General features: G+C 50.3%; 1 protein-coding gene across 4 annotated transcripts in view; it reads left to right on the forward strand.

The window, feature by feature from the left end:
- ABR (ABR activator of RhoGEF and GTPase) overlaps positions 1-14,320 on the forward strand; it is a gene marked incomplete at both ends in the record, with an annotated part of 132,654 nt that overhangs the window by 75,262 nt on the left and 43,072 nt on the right. For 3 of the 4 annotated variants that reach the window (XM_084237187.1, XM_084237186.1, XM_084237188.1), the window contains 6 exons: positions 1,434-1,541; positions 4,151-4,211; positions 9,087-9,139; positions 9,728-9,868; positions 11,762-11,883; positions 13,454-13,619. In XM_084237187.1, the coding sequence (XP_084093313.1) occupies positions 1,434-1,541; positions 4,151-4,211; positions 9,087-9,139; positions 9,728-9,868; positions 11,762-11,883; positions 13,454-13,619 (651 nt within the window). Of the gene's footprint in view, positions 1-1,433; positions 1,542-4,150; positions 4,212-4,704; positions 4,751-9,086; positions 9,140-9,727; positions 9,869-11,761; positions 11,884-13,453; positions 13,620-14,320 lie in introns of those variants that run through there. The other variant, XM_084237189.1, reaches the window with a different exon arrangement.

The following is a 14,320-nucleotide window of genomic DNA, read 5'->3' on the forward strand; positions in this document are numbered from 1 at the left end:
TTTTTTAAAGATTTATTTATTTATTTATACAAGCACTGGGTACAGTCAAAAGCGTGGGAGGGTGAAGGAATTCGCCAGAGTGGGGAGCAGAACAGGCAGACTGACGAAGTACGCTGCTGAGGGGAGCAGTGGTCGCGGCAGGAGAGGTCTGTCATGCCATGTAGGACCCTCGCCGGTGGCCGGGGATCGAACAAGCACCGCAGAGGCTGCAGGCAGTTACGCAGCCTAGCGCTCAACCGCTGCGCCGCCAGGGAGGCCCCAAAATATTATCATTTAAACATGGAATCAGTATTTTTAAATTAATGAGATAATTTATGTTCCTTTTTACATACTAAGATTCCTTTGCAATCCAGTGTGTGATTTACACTGACAGCACACCTCATTTGGACTAGCCACATTACAGGTGATCTGTCACCACAGGTACCTCAGCAACTGTACTGAACAGCAGAGCTCTAGGCTTTGTATGTGGAAGTGGATTTGCTAGGTAGTAGGCTGAGCTGTGCATATTTTCAACTTTCTTAATTATTGACAAACTACTCTCCAAATAATTACATTCATGTATATATCCCCACTAGTAGCTATAAAAGGTCCTATTTCCCCACATTCTTGCCAATGCTTGATATCATTAGACTTTAAAATTTGGGTCAGATTGATGGGTATGAAATAGTTTCTGGTGGTTTTAATTAGAACTTCCACCCTTTGCTTCCCTGAGAGGAAATGCATATGTATGGCACAGAAAAAGCTTTCCATAAATATTTGAGGAATTGAATTAATGAGCCTCGGTTTCCCCTTTTATAGAAAGGGATGATGTCCCAGAGGAGGTGAGGCTCTCTGTAGTTGTAAATCATGGAAAGCTTTGTGTTGCATTCAGAGTGGCATGCAAATGTGTAGTGAGGCAGCACTGCTGACTCCGAGGAAGCTGAGGAGGTGCAGATGTGGCTCAGACTGAGGGAAGTGGGACTATGCTTTTAAATGATGTGCCCCACTCTCAACATGGGGGTTGGGTGTTGAGGAGGCCACACATGCCCACCCTACTCCCATCTCCCCCTGCTTCAGCTAGTTCCAGGATGTGAAAGAGGTATGAGGCATTATAGGGCTTCACATCCCTTGATGATGCTAAATAAAGTTAAATGCTGCAATGAGTAGAATTTCTAGCATGCCAACAAAGGCTCTACCCTATTCTCCACCCCTGAGCGCCCCCTTATTAACCTATTGGCTGAGCCAGTTTCCATGGAAACTGTCAAGTTCAAAGGAATACTGTAGTATATTCATCCTGCCTTTCCCCTCTGTTCCCAGTTAGCCCTCTGGAGCTGAGTTAGAGGTTCTGAGCACTATGGGAGCTCCAGGTGCTCTGGTTAAGCTTTTTATCCATTCATTAATTCTCTCTCCCACCCCACTCCTGCCCTCCTCTCTCCTCTGTCTTCTCCCTGCAGGCCAGCCAGCTTGGCGTGTACAAAGCATTTGTGGATAACTATAAAGTCGCTCTGGAAACAGCTGAGAAGTGCAGTCAGTCCAACAACCAATTCCAGAAGATCTCAGAGGTGGGCAGCTCCCCATACAGTCACCCCTATAACCCTGGGCTTTAGGGGCTACTCAGAGTCTTCCAGTCTTTGGGCCTCTCCTTTCCCCACTTGTCAGTTAAAGAAATGATTCCCTTGCTGGGTGACACTTAGCCTGACATTTGCTTTCTTGCACTTGATATTTTCCCTCTTAATATAAGAATATCAATTTGTTTGACTTTGTTACTCTGTTTTAAGTTAGAGACAGGAACAGGGAAGAGAAAAAAGAAAAGAAAAAAGCCGTTATTCTCCCACACTGTGGTGATCTTAAGCAAGTTACTTTCCTTCCCTTGACCTTTGTTTCCTCTTCTGTAGAATGAGGTCTGGATTCCTCCAGTTTGCCTCAGACTTGCCTGATAAAAACTACCAGAAGCACTGTTTAAAATGCACATCTTCCGCACCTTCCCTGGAGTTTCAGTTCAGAAGGTTGGGCATGAGGTCCACGGGGTCTGTATTTTTAAAAGGTTCCTGGGTGATTTTTATGATCAGGATGATTTGATGAGGTCTGGACTGGATGATATTTTAAGATCCATGCAGTCCCACGCAAAGAGAGGACTTATATGGGTAAGCCCTGGTTCCCAGTGGCTGGAAATATGCCTTTGCCTGGGCAGGTGCAGCACTGTCTGCCACCAGCACTTCTACCCAGAAAGTGGCAGGGAGGGGCTCTAGGATCCTGCAGGAGCACAACCAACTTTTCCCTTTATCCAGAAAGACCTCAGTGATCTCCCCTAGCCACTGGCCATGAAGTCACAACCCCACCTCCCAGCTCTGGGCTCAAGAACCTCTGGTTCAGAGAGAGTGGGTTCCTTTTACAGCCCTGGAAGTCTTGCCTCCCAGGGCCCACTTGAGCCTTTTTCTTTCCTCTCATCTTTATGTAAGAAAGGTTGGTGAGATGCAGAGTAGTTTTGGGGAAATTGCTGGGGTTATGGGTTATAACCAAGTTTGGAGTCAGCCAAGAGGCAGCACAAGAGTCAGGTGAAGATGAAAATGCAGCTTGATTACCAATAAAAGCCAGAAGGGGGAAATGTGAACTTGGATCCTCAGCCACACTGGGCTTGCTGACTCTTCCCTTCATCAATTAGGCATATGGGGGAGGGAGGGGGGAGCAGAGAGAGAGAGCCTGGCTGGGCTGGGTTTCTTCCCCCAAACCCAGGGATCAGGTGAGTCACTCTCTGCCTGGGAGGAGACCTAAGGGCAGGGAAGTCCCTTGAGGCTGAGTCTTGGGGCTGGAGGGATGGGGCTTTCTCTCTCAGCTCCCAGCCCTCCCTGGGTCCCCCAATCTGTGTTCAGAGAGGCCCTGCCAAAGCTGCTCCAGTGCTCAGGGTCATGTATGGTCCAGAGAGTGAGAGGGTCTCCTCTTAACCTGACTAACTGCCTGTTCTTTACGGTTGGTGAAACCCCTGTGCTCACCCCAAAACTCCTCTCCACGTCCACTGGTTCCCAGTGGCAGAGCCAGCCCCTTGGCCTGTTGCCAGGTGGCTTCTCACCCTGACTCATGCGCTGACGCTGTCACTTCCTGCTGGCACTGCCGCTTAATTACTGCAATTATGCCCTTCTCCTCTACAGCAGGAACAATTTCATACCTCTATGCTGTACTGGTATAGGGAAAAAAGTACCTAAAACTGGGAATCCAGACCCCAACTAGAAGTACAGCCAGTTTCTGAGTAACCCCAGCCACCACCCACCAAATCCGAGGCTCAGTCTCTGGGGGTTTTCACTGTCTAGAAATAGCCTGAGGCAAAAGTAGAAACTGTGGAGCACCCACTGCCTGGGCATTTCCTCTTCCCAGGCAGAGCAGGCACCACCTGGGTACCTGACCTTGGCCTCACCTCACCCCTGCCTTCTGCTGACACCCCCCTTGAAGGCTCCCTTCTGCACTCAACTCTGCAGCTAAGGATTGCATTACAGCTCCAGTTACAGGCCACATTGTCCGCAGCCAAAGGCTGGGGCTGGAACCTCTCTCTCTAAAGGCAGATAAAAGAGATTTGGATCAAATAAGCCATCTCTGGTGTTTGTTTCCGGCACTTAGTACCTGGTCGCTTTGCATGGGACCAGGAGGGGTGTTGCCTCTTCCTTCTTGCAGCTTCCTCTCTGATGCCTAGCACAGGCACAGGTGGGTGGACAGTGGCAGGTGGTGATGTGGGCTGGGTGGGTCCCTTTTGACGTGGTGGGATATAGCTTGGACCGCCCTGTGGAGCTCAGCTTCTCTATCCAGGGTATACCATCACTGCTCATCTCACAGCTTCTCATCCCCAGGGACCAGCTGGTATACTGGCCTTAGTAGTAGCTGCTGTTGGGGTGGTGGTGATGGGGCTAGGATGAAAGGGAAGGGGTCTTGCACTGCTTGTCCTCTGCAAGACCCTCAGACTCTCCTGAAGAGGCTTTGTATGGGTCTGAGGAACCCCACGATTGCAGTCCTTCTTGCCAGAGCCCCTCCTTGCCTACATGCAGCCACTGGACTCCACTGGGCGGAGGGAGGCGCTGGCCTGCTGGTGTGTGTCTCTCCTTTATATTTGTACCCATGGATTTCCAGTCCTCCCTCCTACTGGGGGGGATGGGCCAGGTCGTGATTCCTCTCCTCTGTTTGACAGGAACTCAAAGTGAAAGGTCCCAAGGACTCCAAGGACAGCCACACATCAGTCACTATGGAAGGTACTTTGGGGACGGGCTATTAACAGTCACCTTCCTTTGTCTGGTTTGTGGACTGTGGGCCCTGCCTGTGTGCATGCGTGTGCATGCGTGTGTGCGTGTGTGTGTGTGTGAGAGAGAGAGAGAGAGAGAGAGTGTGTGTGTGTGTGTGTGTGTGTGAGAGAGAGAGAGAGAGAGAGAGAGAGAGAGAGAGAGAGAGAGAGAGCGAGAGCGCGCACGAGGAATCCAGCCTCTGTTCCCCAGGCAGCTGGCCAGCTACAAACGTGCTTCTCCTTAGGATGCCAGCAGGCGGCTCTTTCTCCTCCTCCTCCTCCCTCCTCCCGCCTCTCCACACGTCTCCCCTCCCCCTTGCTAGAGGAGCACTCGGAAGCGGCTGCTTGATTCTGGAGGCTGTGCAGCAGCAGCCGGCAAGGTGGCTTAGTGGCCAGGCTGCTGATGGGAGACGGGAGCTGGGGAGCGATGGCCACATGCTCCTGCCGCGGGGAAGGAGGCTACCATGGAAATTCTCCTCATCATTCGCTTCTGCTGTAACTGCACCTATGGTAACCCAGGCCTCCTCTCATGGGAGGTGGTGTATCTTCCCACCTCTGGGGGCTGGCTGGACTGGGCTTAAATGTGGCCATCAAGGTTTGGGGGCAGCAGGGAAGGGAGGGAGGACACGTGACTGGCTCTGCATTTCACCCTGTTGCTGTCAGCTTCCAGCCTGGAGTTGAAGTCTGGGAACGCCTGGGGCAGGGTGGCTTTGAAATGGAAGGACCAGGCTAGAAGGGTACAGGAACCACGAGGATCTGTGGGAGAATCGGTGGCTTCGCCTGAGAGGCTGTGGGCAACTTCCTGCAGAGGCTGTTCAGAAGAGAAAGTGCCCAGGCAGCATCTGCAGGTCTGACTAGCCTGGGGTGGGAGAGCGGTCAGCAGCAGGCAGCCAGCAGCAGACGGCCAGCCGCAGGCAGGCAGAGAGGGTCGTGTGGTCTGCACAGCAGTGCCTTCCCCGGGAGGGTGCGGCTGAGGGAGAAGTTGGGAGTTTCTTTGTTTCTGGATTGAGGAGAGGCGGTTGAGCGCAGGGTATTGTGTGCTGGGAGTGCACATGCTGCCTTCGGCGTGTTCTCTCCTGTCGAACGCAGTGGTGGGAGAACATGGATGCGGCTGCGGGAGCAGGATGGAGCAGGCTTGCTCCTCGGGGGCTTGTTTACAGCCACTGGAGACCCTTGGCTGAGGTCTGCACTTGGCACTGAAGGTCATTGGCCATGAATGCTGGCGAGAGAGGGGGCGTGGCAGGCTGCTGCTTTGTGAAGGTCACACACCCACTGTACAGTGGGGACCCAGAACATCCTCTGCAGCTACCTCAGCCAGGGGATCCTGGGACAGGCACATCCTTTTAGCCAGGCTTTTGCTCAGAGGAGGCTGAAGCAGGCCTAGGCCAGGAGGTGTCCAGAAGTAGGGACCTTACTCTCTGAGGCAAGGAGTGCCTTAGGGATGACCCCAGTTTCCCTTGGCAGGAGTGGGGTCAGGTGTTGCCTGAGGGCCAGCTGCTCCAGGACCCTATGTGTTGGAGTGGCAGGCAGCTGGGTTTAGGTCCTGCTGCTTCCCTCCCACCAGACATTTTGTCTCTGCACGCTTCTCTAACATTGCTTTTACATCTCCGTGGTAACCCAGAGCTCCTAGTCAAAGGCTTAAGAGAAAAGGGTGGCAGTTTGATGAAGGAGAGATGTAGCTCTTTCCCTAGCTCTTTCCTAGGGGCTGTTGTGCTGATCACTGTCCCTCACCTTCCCAGGTTCCCAGGTTGTCTGTGTTGAAGCCCACTCTCAGGGAAGTAACCCCTGAGGCAGCCCCTCCTGGTGCCCAGCTGAACAGCTGTGAGAACTCTGGGTGCTGGGCAGCAGCTGCCCAGTGTCCCCGCCCCTTGGCTCAGATTCTGACAGGCTGGGGTCAAGAAGAGAGCTGGACTTGAAAATGTTCTTTCTCTTCTAACCTAGGAGTTGGCCACACCTCAATTCTGGCTCCCTAAAAAGGAAAGAAGGTGGGCCCTTTGCTTCCTCCTCCCTCCCTGAAAAGAAGCTTAGTGAAACAGGCCTAGAGCTTGGAGTGCAGAGTTTCTTGGTCCCTGTGATACTGTCTCTGAAATCAGCTTTAAGTTGGGAGTGAGGAGTGAATAAGACTCTCTCACCACACTGATTAGAATCTTCTCAGTCCCTCCACAGGATACCTGTTCTGGGGTTCCCATAGAGACTACAACTTGGGGCTCTCTCAATAGTTATTAGTGCCCACTCTTCAGGGCTCTGACAAATGCTGTGGGGGGCACAAAAGGAGGCCACTATGGTGCTCCAGGCTCCTAAGGATGATGTTCACTTTGGCAACAAGAGGTGAGCTCACACACCTCGATGAATCTTTCCAAATATCCTCCCAGAGGCTACTGCCTTTTGTAGGTACTGCTTTCCCTGCATAAGAGGGCAGCTCCAAGTAAGGAGCATAAGTAGACCTAAATTCAAAACCTAGCTACTTAAAGCTTTGTGAGTGTGAGCAGCACAATGTCTCTGCCTTCAAGAAGTTTCCACATCTGTTAAATGGGGCTGCTGGCAATTGCTTCCCTTTTTAATCAAAGGAAATTATGCACATAAAGCAGTCAACTCAATGCCATTGGATACATAGTAAGTACCCAGCGCACTGAAGAGACCAACTTGTTCATGTCAGCGGTCTTTTGGCCACTCTGGATGTTACTTGCAAAAGTACTGGTTAGGGAAGACTTCCTGGAGGAGGGGAGAGACAAGCATTGTAGCTTGGTGAATGATGTCAGTTCCAGGGACAGGAGTGGGGAGAGTGGGGGAGCAGGGACAGGAATCAAGCCAGCATCCTGGAACCGTGGAAGAGGTAAGTGAGGAGAGGTAGGCTTCTCACCCCACATTCTTAAGGGAAACAGGCATGCAGGAGCCATGGGGGTCATGAACATGGATTGTTCTTCCTTCTCTGGTTCCCAAGGGCCCTCTGCCTGAACTTTGCTTTCCTCTCCCCATCTTTTTCCCAGCTGCCCTACCCCTGCTCAGCCCCAGACTGAGGCTACAGGACTTATTCCAAGTCCCCAATCAGGTGGACTTTTGAGGTGACACCAGGCATATTAATAACTCCTCTGAAACCTAAGCTGCCATTGTACAAATCTCTGAGTCAGGAACCTTTTTGTCCTGGGACCCAAGAGAAGAATGGAGGTAGCTGACACTGCAGTATCAGCCCCTCTCTCTCACTGGAACCCAGAGCTCACCCTCACAGGTGTCTGCTGAATTCACACTTTCTCTTGAGTTTCTAGGGTGCTCAGGGTGTGATTTCCCCCTAAAGATGGGCTGAGCCACAGGTGGGTGCCCTAGGGTTCCCCATAGGGCTGGTAAGAGCCCTATCCTCACTATTCCACAGTACCCAAGCCTGACTTTGTCCATTCTAGCTCCCATAGTCTGTGGGGAGGATCTCTAGAAATCACTAAATTAAGGCAGGTTACAAACAAGTCATGGCAAGTGTGTTTGCATAAAGCGGTGGTTTCCAACCATTACTACATATCAACATCAGCAAGTGAACATTTTAAAAATGCCAATATTCATGTCCTACCCTGTTCTATCCCAAAGACTGGGGTTTAGTTGAGGGGGTGGGGACTGGGGCCTCCAGCTTGCCTCAAGAGCTTCCCCAGTGATTTTAGTGGGTAGCCAAGCAAAGACTGCAGATAGGGCTGGTGGCACACCACCAAGACTGCAATCTCTCCTAAAGTGTCTACTTAGCCATGCTCAGGGTATTTCTATCAAGGCCTTCAGGAGACTCTGACCTGGGGACTGGCTACACATGAGTGTCCACTTTAGGACCTGGCACCCCTTGTCCTGTGAACACCTAATCTGGATCCCCTTCCCAGATACCATCCTGCCTCTTACTTCTCCTGTGGCAGGAGGATGAGGGTCATGTTCCCATGGACAGAGGCATCCAGGTGCAGAATTGAAGCTGAATCACCCATGATGGGGGGGGGGGGGCAGGGCACAGCTGCTTTCAGAAAGCTTTGTTTGGAAGTGTTGGCCCGCCAGCTGCCACCTCCACCTGTCTCTGCTGAGTCTTAGCAATCCTATTTTGGCATCCTGGTTGCAGGGGGTGTGTCTGTGGGGCCCTGCTGAGCTTGCATTTTCCTCGCCTTTTCAGGGCTCCCACACCCAAGATTCCACCTGAATTCCTTCAGGAACTCTTTGCCCCATCAGCTGCCACTTATTTGAGAAGCAAGCTTTCCTGTGGAGATTTGGCCTGCCTCCATGGCCCACAACCTGTCCTGTTTCGTCAGGGGTCGGGGGGTGTTGAAGGCATAGCAAGGGGTCTTCCTCAGGAATTGAGGCCGGCTGTGTAAGTCAAAACGAAGCATGTTCCCAGCTGGTGATGTCAGGTCTTGGATCAGAGGAATGTGAGGGTGATCAAGCATGAGGAGCCACCCTCCCTGGAAAAATAGCTTGTCTCCTTCCATCTGCATGCTACGGTCCTGGGTGTGACCCAGACTGTGCAGGAGCACTGGGGTGTGGCTAGGTGTAGCTGTGTTTCGGGGTAGGGGGTACAAGGGGGCATCTGCATTTGTTCTCAGTTTCAGAAAAGGCTTGAAGGATGGTCCTTGAAGAAATCCCGCCTGATTGGAGATGCGTTGAGGAGGCAGGTGGGCGGGAGCCCCGGCTGCTAGGGTGTCATGTCCACCTATTCATATTGTCTGGTCTGCCCTAGGGTGAGAATGGAGGTGCAGGTTGCCACTGAACCTACTTTGGCGTTCTGCAAGTGGATGTCTTTGTAGGGAAGCAAGGGGCGTCAGGGGATAAGGCTGGCCTCCAAGGTCTCATGCGACCTCCTGTATTTCATCTGTCCTGTCTCCTTCCCCATCAGCTCTCCTCTACAAGCCCATTGACCGAGTCACCAGGAGCACCCTGGTCCTACACGTGAGTGTTAACGCCCTGAGTATCCAGGAAGGGGTCAGGAGTTGGGTGGGGAGCTGAACCCAGGTTGGGTGGATGCTGGAGTCATTGAGAAAAGCTCATTTGGGGACTTAGGCAAAGGGTCCCTGAGCCTGACTGCGCCTATCTGGCCTGCAGTAACCATGCCGACGGGGCTGGAGCCTAAATATAGCTTGGCTACTAAACTTGACATTTGGCCAAATGTTCCCTAGGAGGCAGACACTTCCTGCCTCCCCCATCCCTTGCCTAATGGCCTCCAGTGTCCAAGCAACAGCTGTGGGGTGTGTGGAGGGGTGTCATTCCCAGCTGTTTTGTGAGATGGGACTCTACCTGGCTCCCCACCCTGGGGGGAAGAATAATGAGTGCAGCAAGAATAAAGGGGAATCCTCCTCTCACCCCTGCTGCTCTGATGCTAATTTTTAATTCAAATTTTGCAGACATGATGAGATTAGAGTATGGGTCTCTAAGGAACCTCCTTGGCCAACTTTTTTTAATGAGGAATGAGTACTGTCCAGTGTCTTCTCTCAGAGCCCCCAATGCCTACCCCTAACTCACCACCCCATCTCTTTGTAGGACCTGTTAAAGCACACTCCTGTGGACCACCCAGACTACCCACTGCTACAGGATGCCCTCCGCATCTCCCAGAATTTCCTGTCCAGCATCAATGAAGACATTGACCCCCGCCGGACTGCAGTCACAACTCCCAAGGGAGAGGTGAGCTCAGGACCCAGCACAGTTTTGCACCTAGTCTGAAGAGGGTGCAAGGGAACCAGCTCACCACTGGTCTGTGCCATCTGAAACCTGATCTCCCATGTACAGCCAAGCAAACGTCCTCAGGCCCCAGGTTGAAGCTTTAAGTCCAGTGTCCCATTAATTTTCATCGTAGCCCAGTGAAGCAAAGGAGGAAGCTGAGTCTCTCCACATCTGGTACATGTTCTCTCAGCCTTGAGTGTTGCACTGGATTCCTTAATTTGGGCTATCTGCATACCTCATGCACTGTGCCCTGTCCAGGGAAGCTGGAGCTCTAGCTGGCTCATCCTAAATGCATACACCCCTCCCAGGGCAGTATATCCTGCCGGGTTGTGGCTCACTTTGTGGATGCTCAGGGAGTCTGGCAGCATCTGCACTCTGAACCCTCTCTGACCATCCTGCACGAGCGGGTAGGCAGGAGCTAGGGAACTAACCTGACAGCAGGTAAAGCTGGTAAAAGAGGTGGCTGAGGCTACCAGCTTCCTGGATGTCCCTGGTGGGCACCTAGATATGGTACAGCAGCTCCAGTTTTCTGGGGCCTCTTGTTAGTGGAAGGGTGGGGTAGGGTACCCTAGGAGGGAAGCAATTTTAAAAATCAGATGGACAGTTACTGGCATAGGTCAGCAGCCTGACCCACATACAATGCTTCCTGTCCAGGTGAAGTAATTAAATGGCATTTAGGAGTGAAGGCTGACTGGGTTTATGCTCCTTTGTTATACTAGGAACTTCCAGGGTCTCCTGGGGAGGGAAGTAATGAGGGACAGGGTCTGGAGAGTGACTAATGGGGCATAGGAAGTTGTTCCTGGTACAACTCCCAGGCCTGGTTTGCAAGCCCAGGAATGTTGCTAGTTTGGCTCTGGGGATAGCTGAAAGATCTCCAGAGGACTCAGAGCACTTCATTTTCATATTTTGATTGTATATTTTCAACACATTCACCTACATACTGCAGCATATGTAGGTCACACAGTGTGTAGTGTACACAAGCAAGGTCAGGACCGACGGCCATGAAGAAGCCCGCTGGCCTGAGGGTGGCAGGGGTTGGAGACTCTGGAAGTTTTGTGTGAAACAAAATGCTCTTGACTTTCCAGAGCCCAGGTTAGAGATGGCTCAGATTCACCCAGGATACTGCTGTGCCTCGCAGAGGGTAGCCTGGAGTCTCCCACTGCTACAGGGGAGTGACTGAAGGACCCACATAGGGATAGCATAAATAGAATTGAACTGGTCTTCAGGTTGAGGTACTAGATCAACTTCTGAGACTCCATTTGGGAGTTTTGTGGTGGAGGGAATGCACTGTGCCCCGTCCAGGGAAGCTGGAGCTCTAGCTGGCACATCCTAAATGCCTACACCCCTCCCGGGGCAGTATATCCTGCTGGGTTGTGGCTTATTTTGTGGATGCTCAGGGAGTCTGGCAGCGTCTGCACTCTGAACCCTCTCTGATCATCCTGCACGAGCAGGATGCGCCAGGGTAGAGGAACCAAGCCCTCCTAAACTAGAGGTGGGCTGCTGAGAGCCGAGAGACGGTGTAAAGCTACCAGTTGTTGATGACATAGTATGTGCCAGGCATTGTTATATGTACCATTTGATGAATCCTGGAGCAGATACTATTTATCCGCATTTTATAGATGGTAAGACTGGGATTCAGAGGTCAGGGAACTTGCCCGAGATTACTGCTAGGAAGTGGCAAAATCTAGATTCAACCTGTGTCTGAGGGACCCCAAAACCAGTGCTCCGAACCACTTGCACTATAGTGCCTCCCTGCATGCCCCTCCCCGAAACGGGACAGTAACCCCAGTGCAAGCTGGGCCCTGGACTGACTCATCCCTGAGAATGTGGGGGTGGATGTGCCATTTCCCTCAGACACGGCAGCTGGTGAAGGACGGCTTCCTGGTGGAGGTGTCGGAGAGCTCCCGGAAGCTGCGGCATGTCTTCCTCTTTACAGATGTCCTACTGTGCGCCAAGTTAAAGAAGACATCCGCAGGGTGAGTATGTGTGAGTCCAGGGTGCAGGGTGGAGGGAGCTAGACCTTGTCCACTGTGGAGCCCTTCAGCAACCTGGGACAGTCTGCTTTCTTTTTTTTCCTTTTCAAAATACATTAATTAATTTTATTTCACTTCATAAGCTTTTTCTAAAAGTAAATCATGTTTTTAATTACAAAGGTAGCATAACCATAATAAAGAATAGAAACCATCATCCACCCAAAAATCAGCATTAGTCTCCTGCTGCTATATTTCCTTCCAGTTTTTTTTTTATGTTCTTATGTTTTTTCATACACTTGTAATCAGAGTGAATGCCCAATTTGTGGCTCTACTTTTTCCATTTCACGTCATAAGCATTTTCCCTGTCTCTGCCTAATTTTCATAATCATCATTTTACTTTCCTGCATGATGTTACAAGTAGATATGCCATAATTTACTTAAGCATTCTCCTTTTATTAGACCTCTCTAAATTTTTTTGCTAACTGCAGTTCAGTGAATATTCATTAAATCTTCTGCTACCATTTATTGAGTGCTTATGCCATGCCAGGTGCCATGACAAATGCTTTGAATATATTATTTCTAATCTTCCCAACAACTCTGCTAAGTTGATATTCTTACCCCATCTCACAGATGAGAGAAAGGAGTTAGAAAAGTCACATAAGTTGCCAAAGGTTGTACAATTAGAAATGGAGGAGGCGGATTTGAACCTGAATCGGACTTCAAAGCTTCTTTCTAGTTCCATCTCTATACCCAGTGGTGTGGGTTCACTCTGCCATGAGCAGAAAAGGCTATTCAGTATTCATCCATACATTCCTCCTACACTTCCTTATCACCACTGTGTGCCATGGTGCCTTACAGCCACATGCTCACAGCACCACTCAGGGACCAGAATGTATCATGAAAAGCTAGGCCCCGGGGGAAGTGAGAGAGCAAGGGATTTTAATGGACTTCAGTAAAGGAGGCAATAAAGGGTGACTCCCTGGAAGTAGATCACATTTGAACTAATGCTAAGCATGGATGGCAGTGACAGAGGTCCATTCCTGTGCCTGCAGTCCTCTGCAGATCTCACTAAAGGACCAGGGCACTACTTGCCCACTAGACTTGGACATGTCTTTCTAATCCTTGACCCAGTACCCCATGTGACCTGTGTTGATAAGGGTTGGCATTCCAATACACCTGTGTTCCACCTCTACCCTAAACAATAATGAATATGAGCTAAGTGTTGATAGACTAGAAGCAAGGGGAGAGTGTGAGATGGGGAATAGGAAAGTGTAAACCCATTTTTGTTCACATCCTACAGGCTTGGGACACTTAAAATTACCAGTTTGTTCTGGGTCAGAAAACGGAAGAGGTCAAGAGCAGAGCCCTCATGCTGCCTAACCCTCTTGGAAGCTATCTGTTGTTACTCCATTTGTCTGTTTCCTGTTGGGCTCCTCAAGGGCTGATATCATTCTTGCCTGTGACAAGTTTCCTAAATTCCTTTTGGGCAGTTTTTTGGTTCTGGGCCCAACAGTTCAGTCTTGAAGAGCCAAATTCCCTCTAGCTCATGTTTCTCTTTTTTACTTGTTCTTAGGAAGCACCAACAATATGACTGCAAATGGTACATCCCTCTGGCCGACCTAGTGTTTCCATCGCCCGAGGAGTCTGAAGCCAGCCCGCAGGTGCACCCCTTCCCAGACCATGAGCTGGAAGACATGAAAATGAAGATCTCTGCCCTTAAGAGTGAAATCCAGAAGGAGGTGAGCAGAGCTGCCTGAGCATCTGAGCTGGGACAGGAAAGTTGACCTTTTTATTGAGGCCCTTTAAACTGGGAGTGCCAGGGAGGTGGAGGGAAGTTCTGTAGTTTCGGAGTCTGATAAGGGAAATGTGATGTAAGAGTGGGAAGCCTTGAGCAATTACATGCTCAGGTAAAGACTGACGTGGCAGGTTAGCATTCAGCAGATGGAGGCCAGGCCAGGAGTCCATGCTCAGAATTTGGTGAGGTTAATTATGGGAATTTTACTGGAGAACAGTGTATGTCAGGTACTGCAAAACAGGAAGCAAAAGAAGAATACACAGACACACACACACACCCCTGTATAAAGTTATATGTATATATAATATATGTATGTATAATTTATATATAGTTTATATATTGTATATGTATATATAATTTTTTCAAGAAGATTAGCATCACATGCCTTTTTTTAATGTAAGCTTTCACTAACAGTGCACCTTTGAGCACTTGGAATCTAGCAGATTCTTTTTATCAGATACATCCTTTTCAGTTGCTTGACTACACAACTATGTACTGGGGTATTTAAATGGTTTCTGGTTCTTTACTCTCCTTTTTTTTTTTTAAGATTTATTTATTTATTCATACAAGCACTGGGTACAGTCAGAAGTGCGGGAGGGTGAGAGAATTCACCAGAGCCAGAGCGGGGAGCAGAGCAGGCAGAAG

This window comes from Talpa europaea (assembly GCF_964194135.1).
Source record: "Talpa europaea genome assembly, chromosome: 7".
NCBI classification, from domain to species: domain Eukaryota; kingdom Metazoa; phylum Chordata; class Mammalia; order Eulipotyphla; family Talpidae; genus Talpa; species Talpa europaea.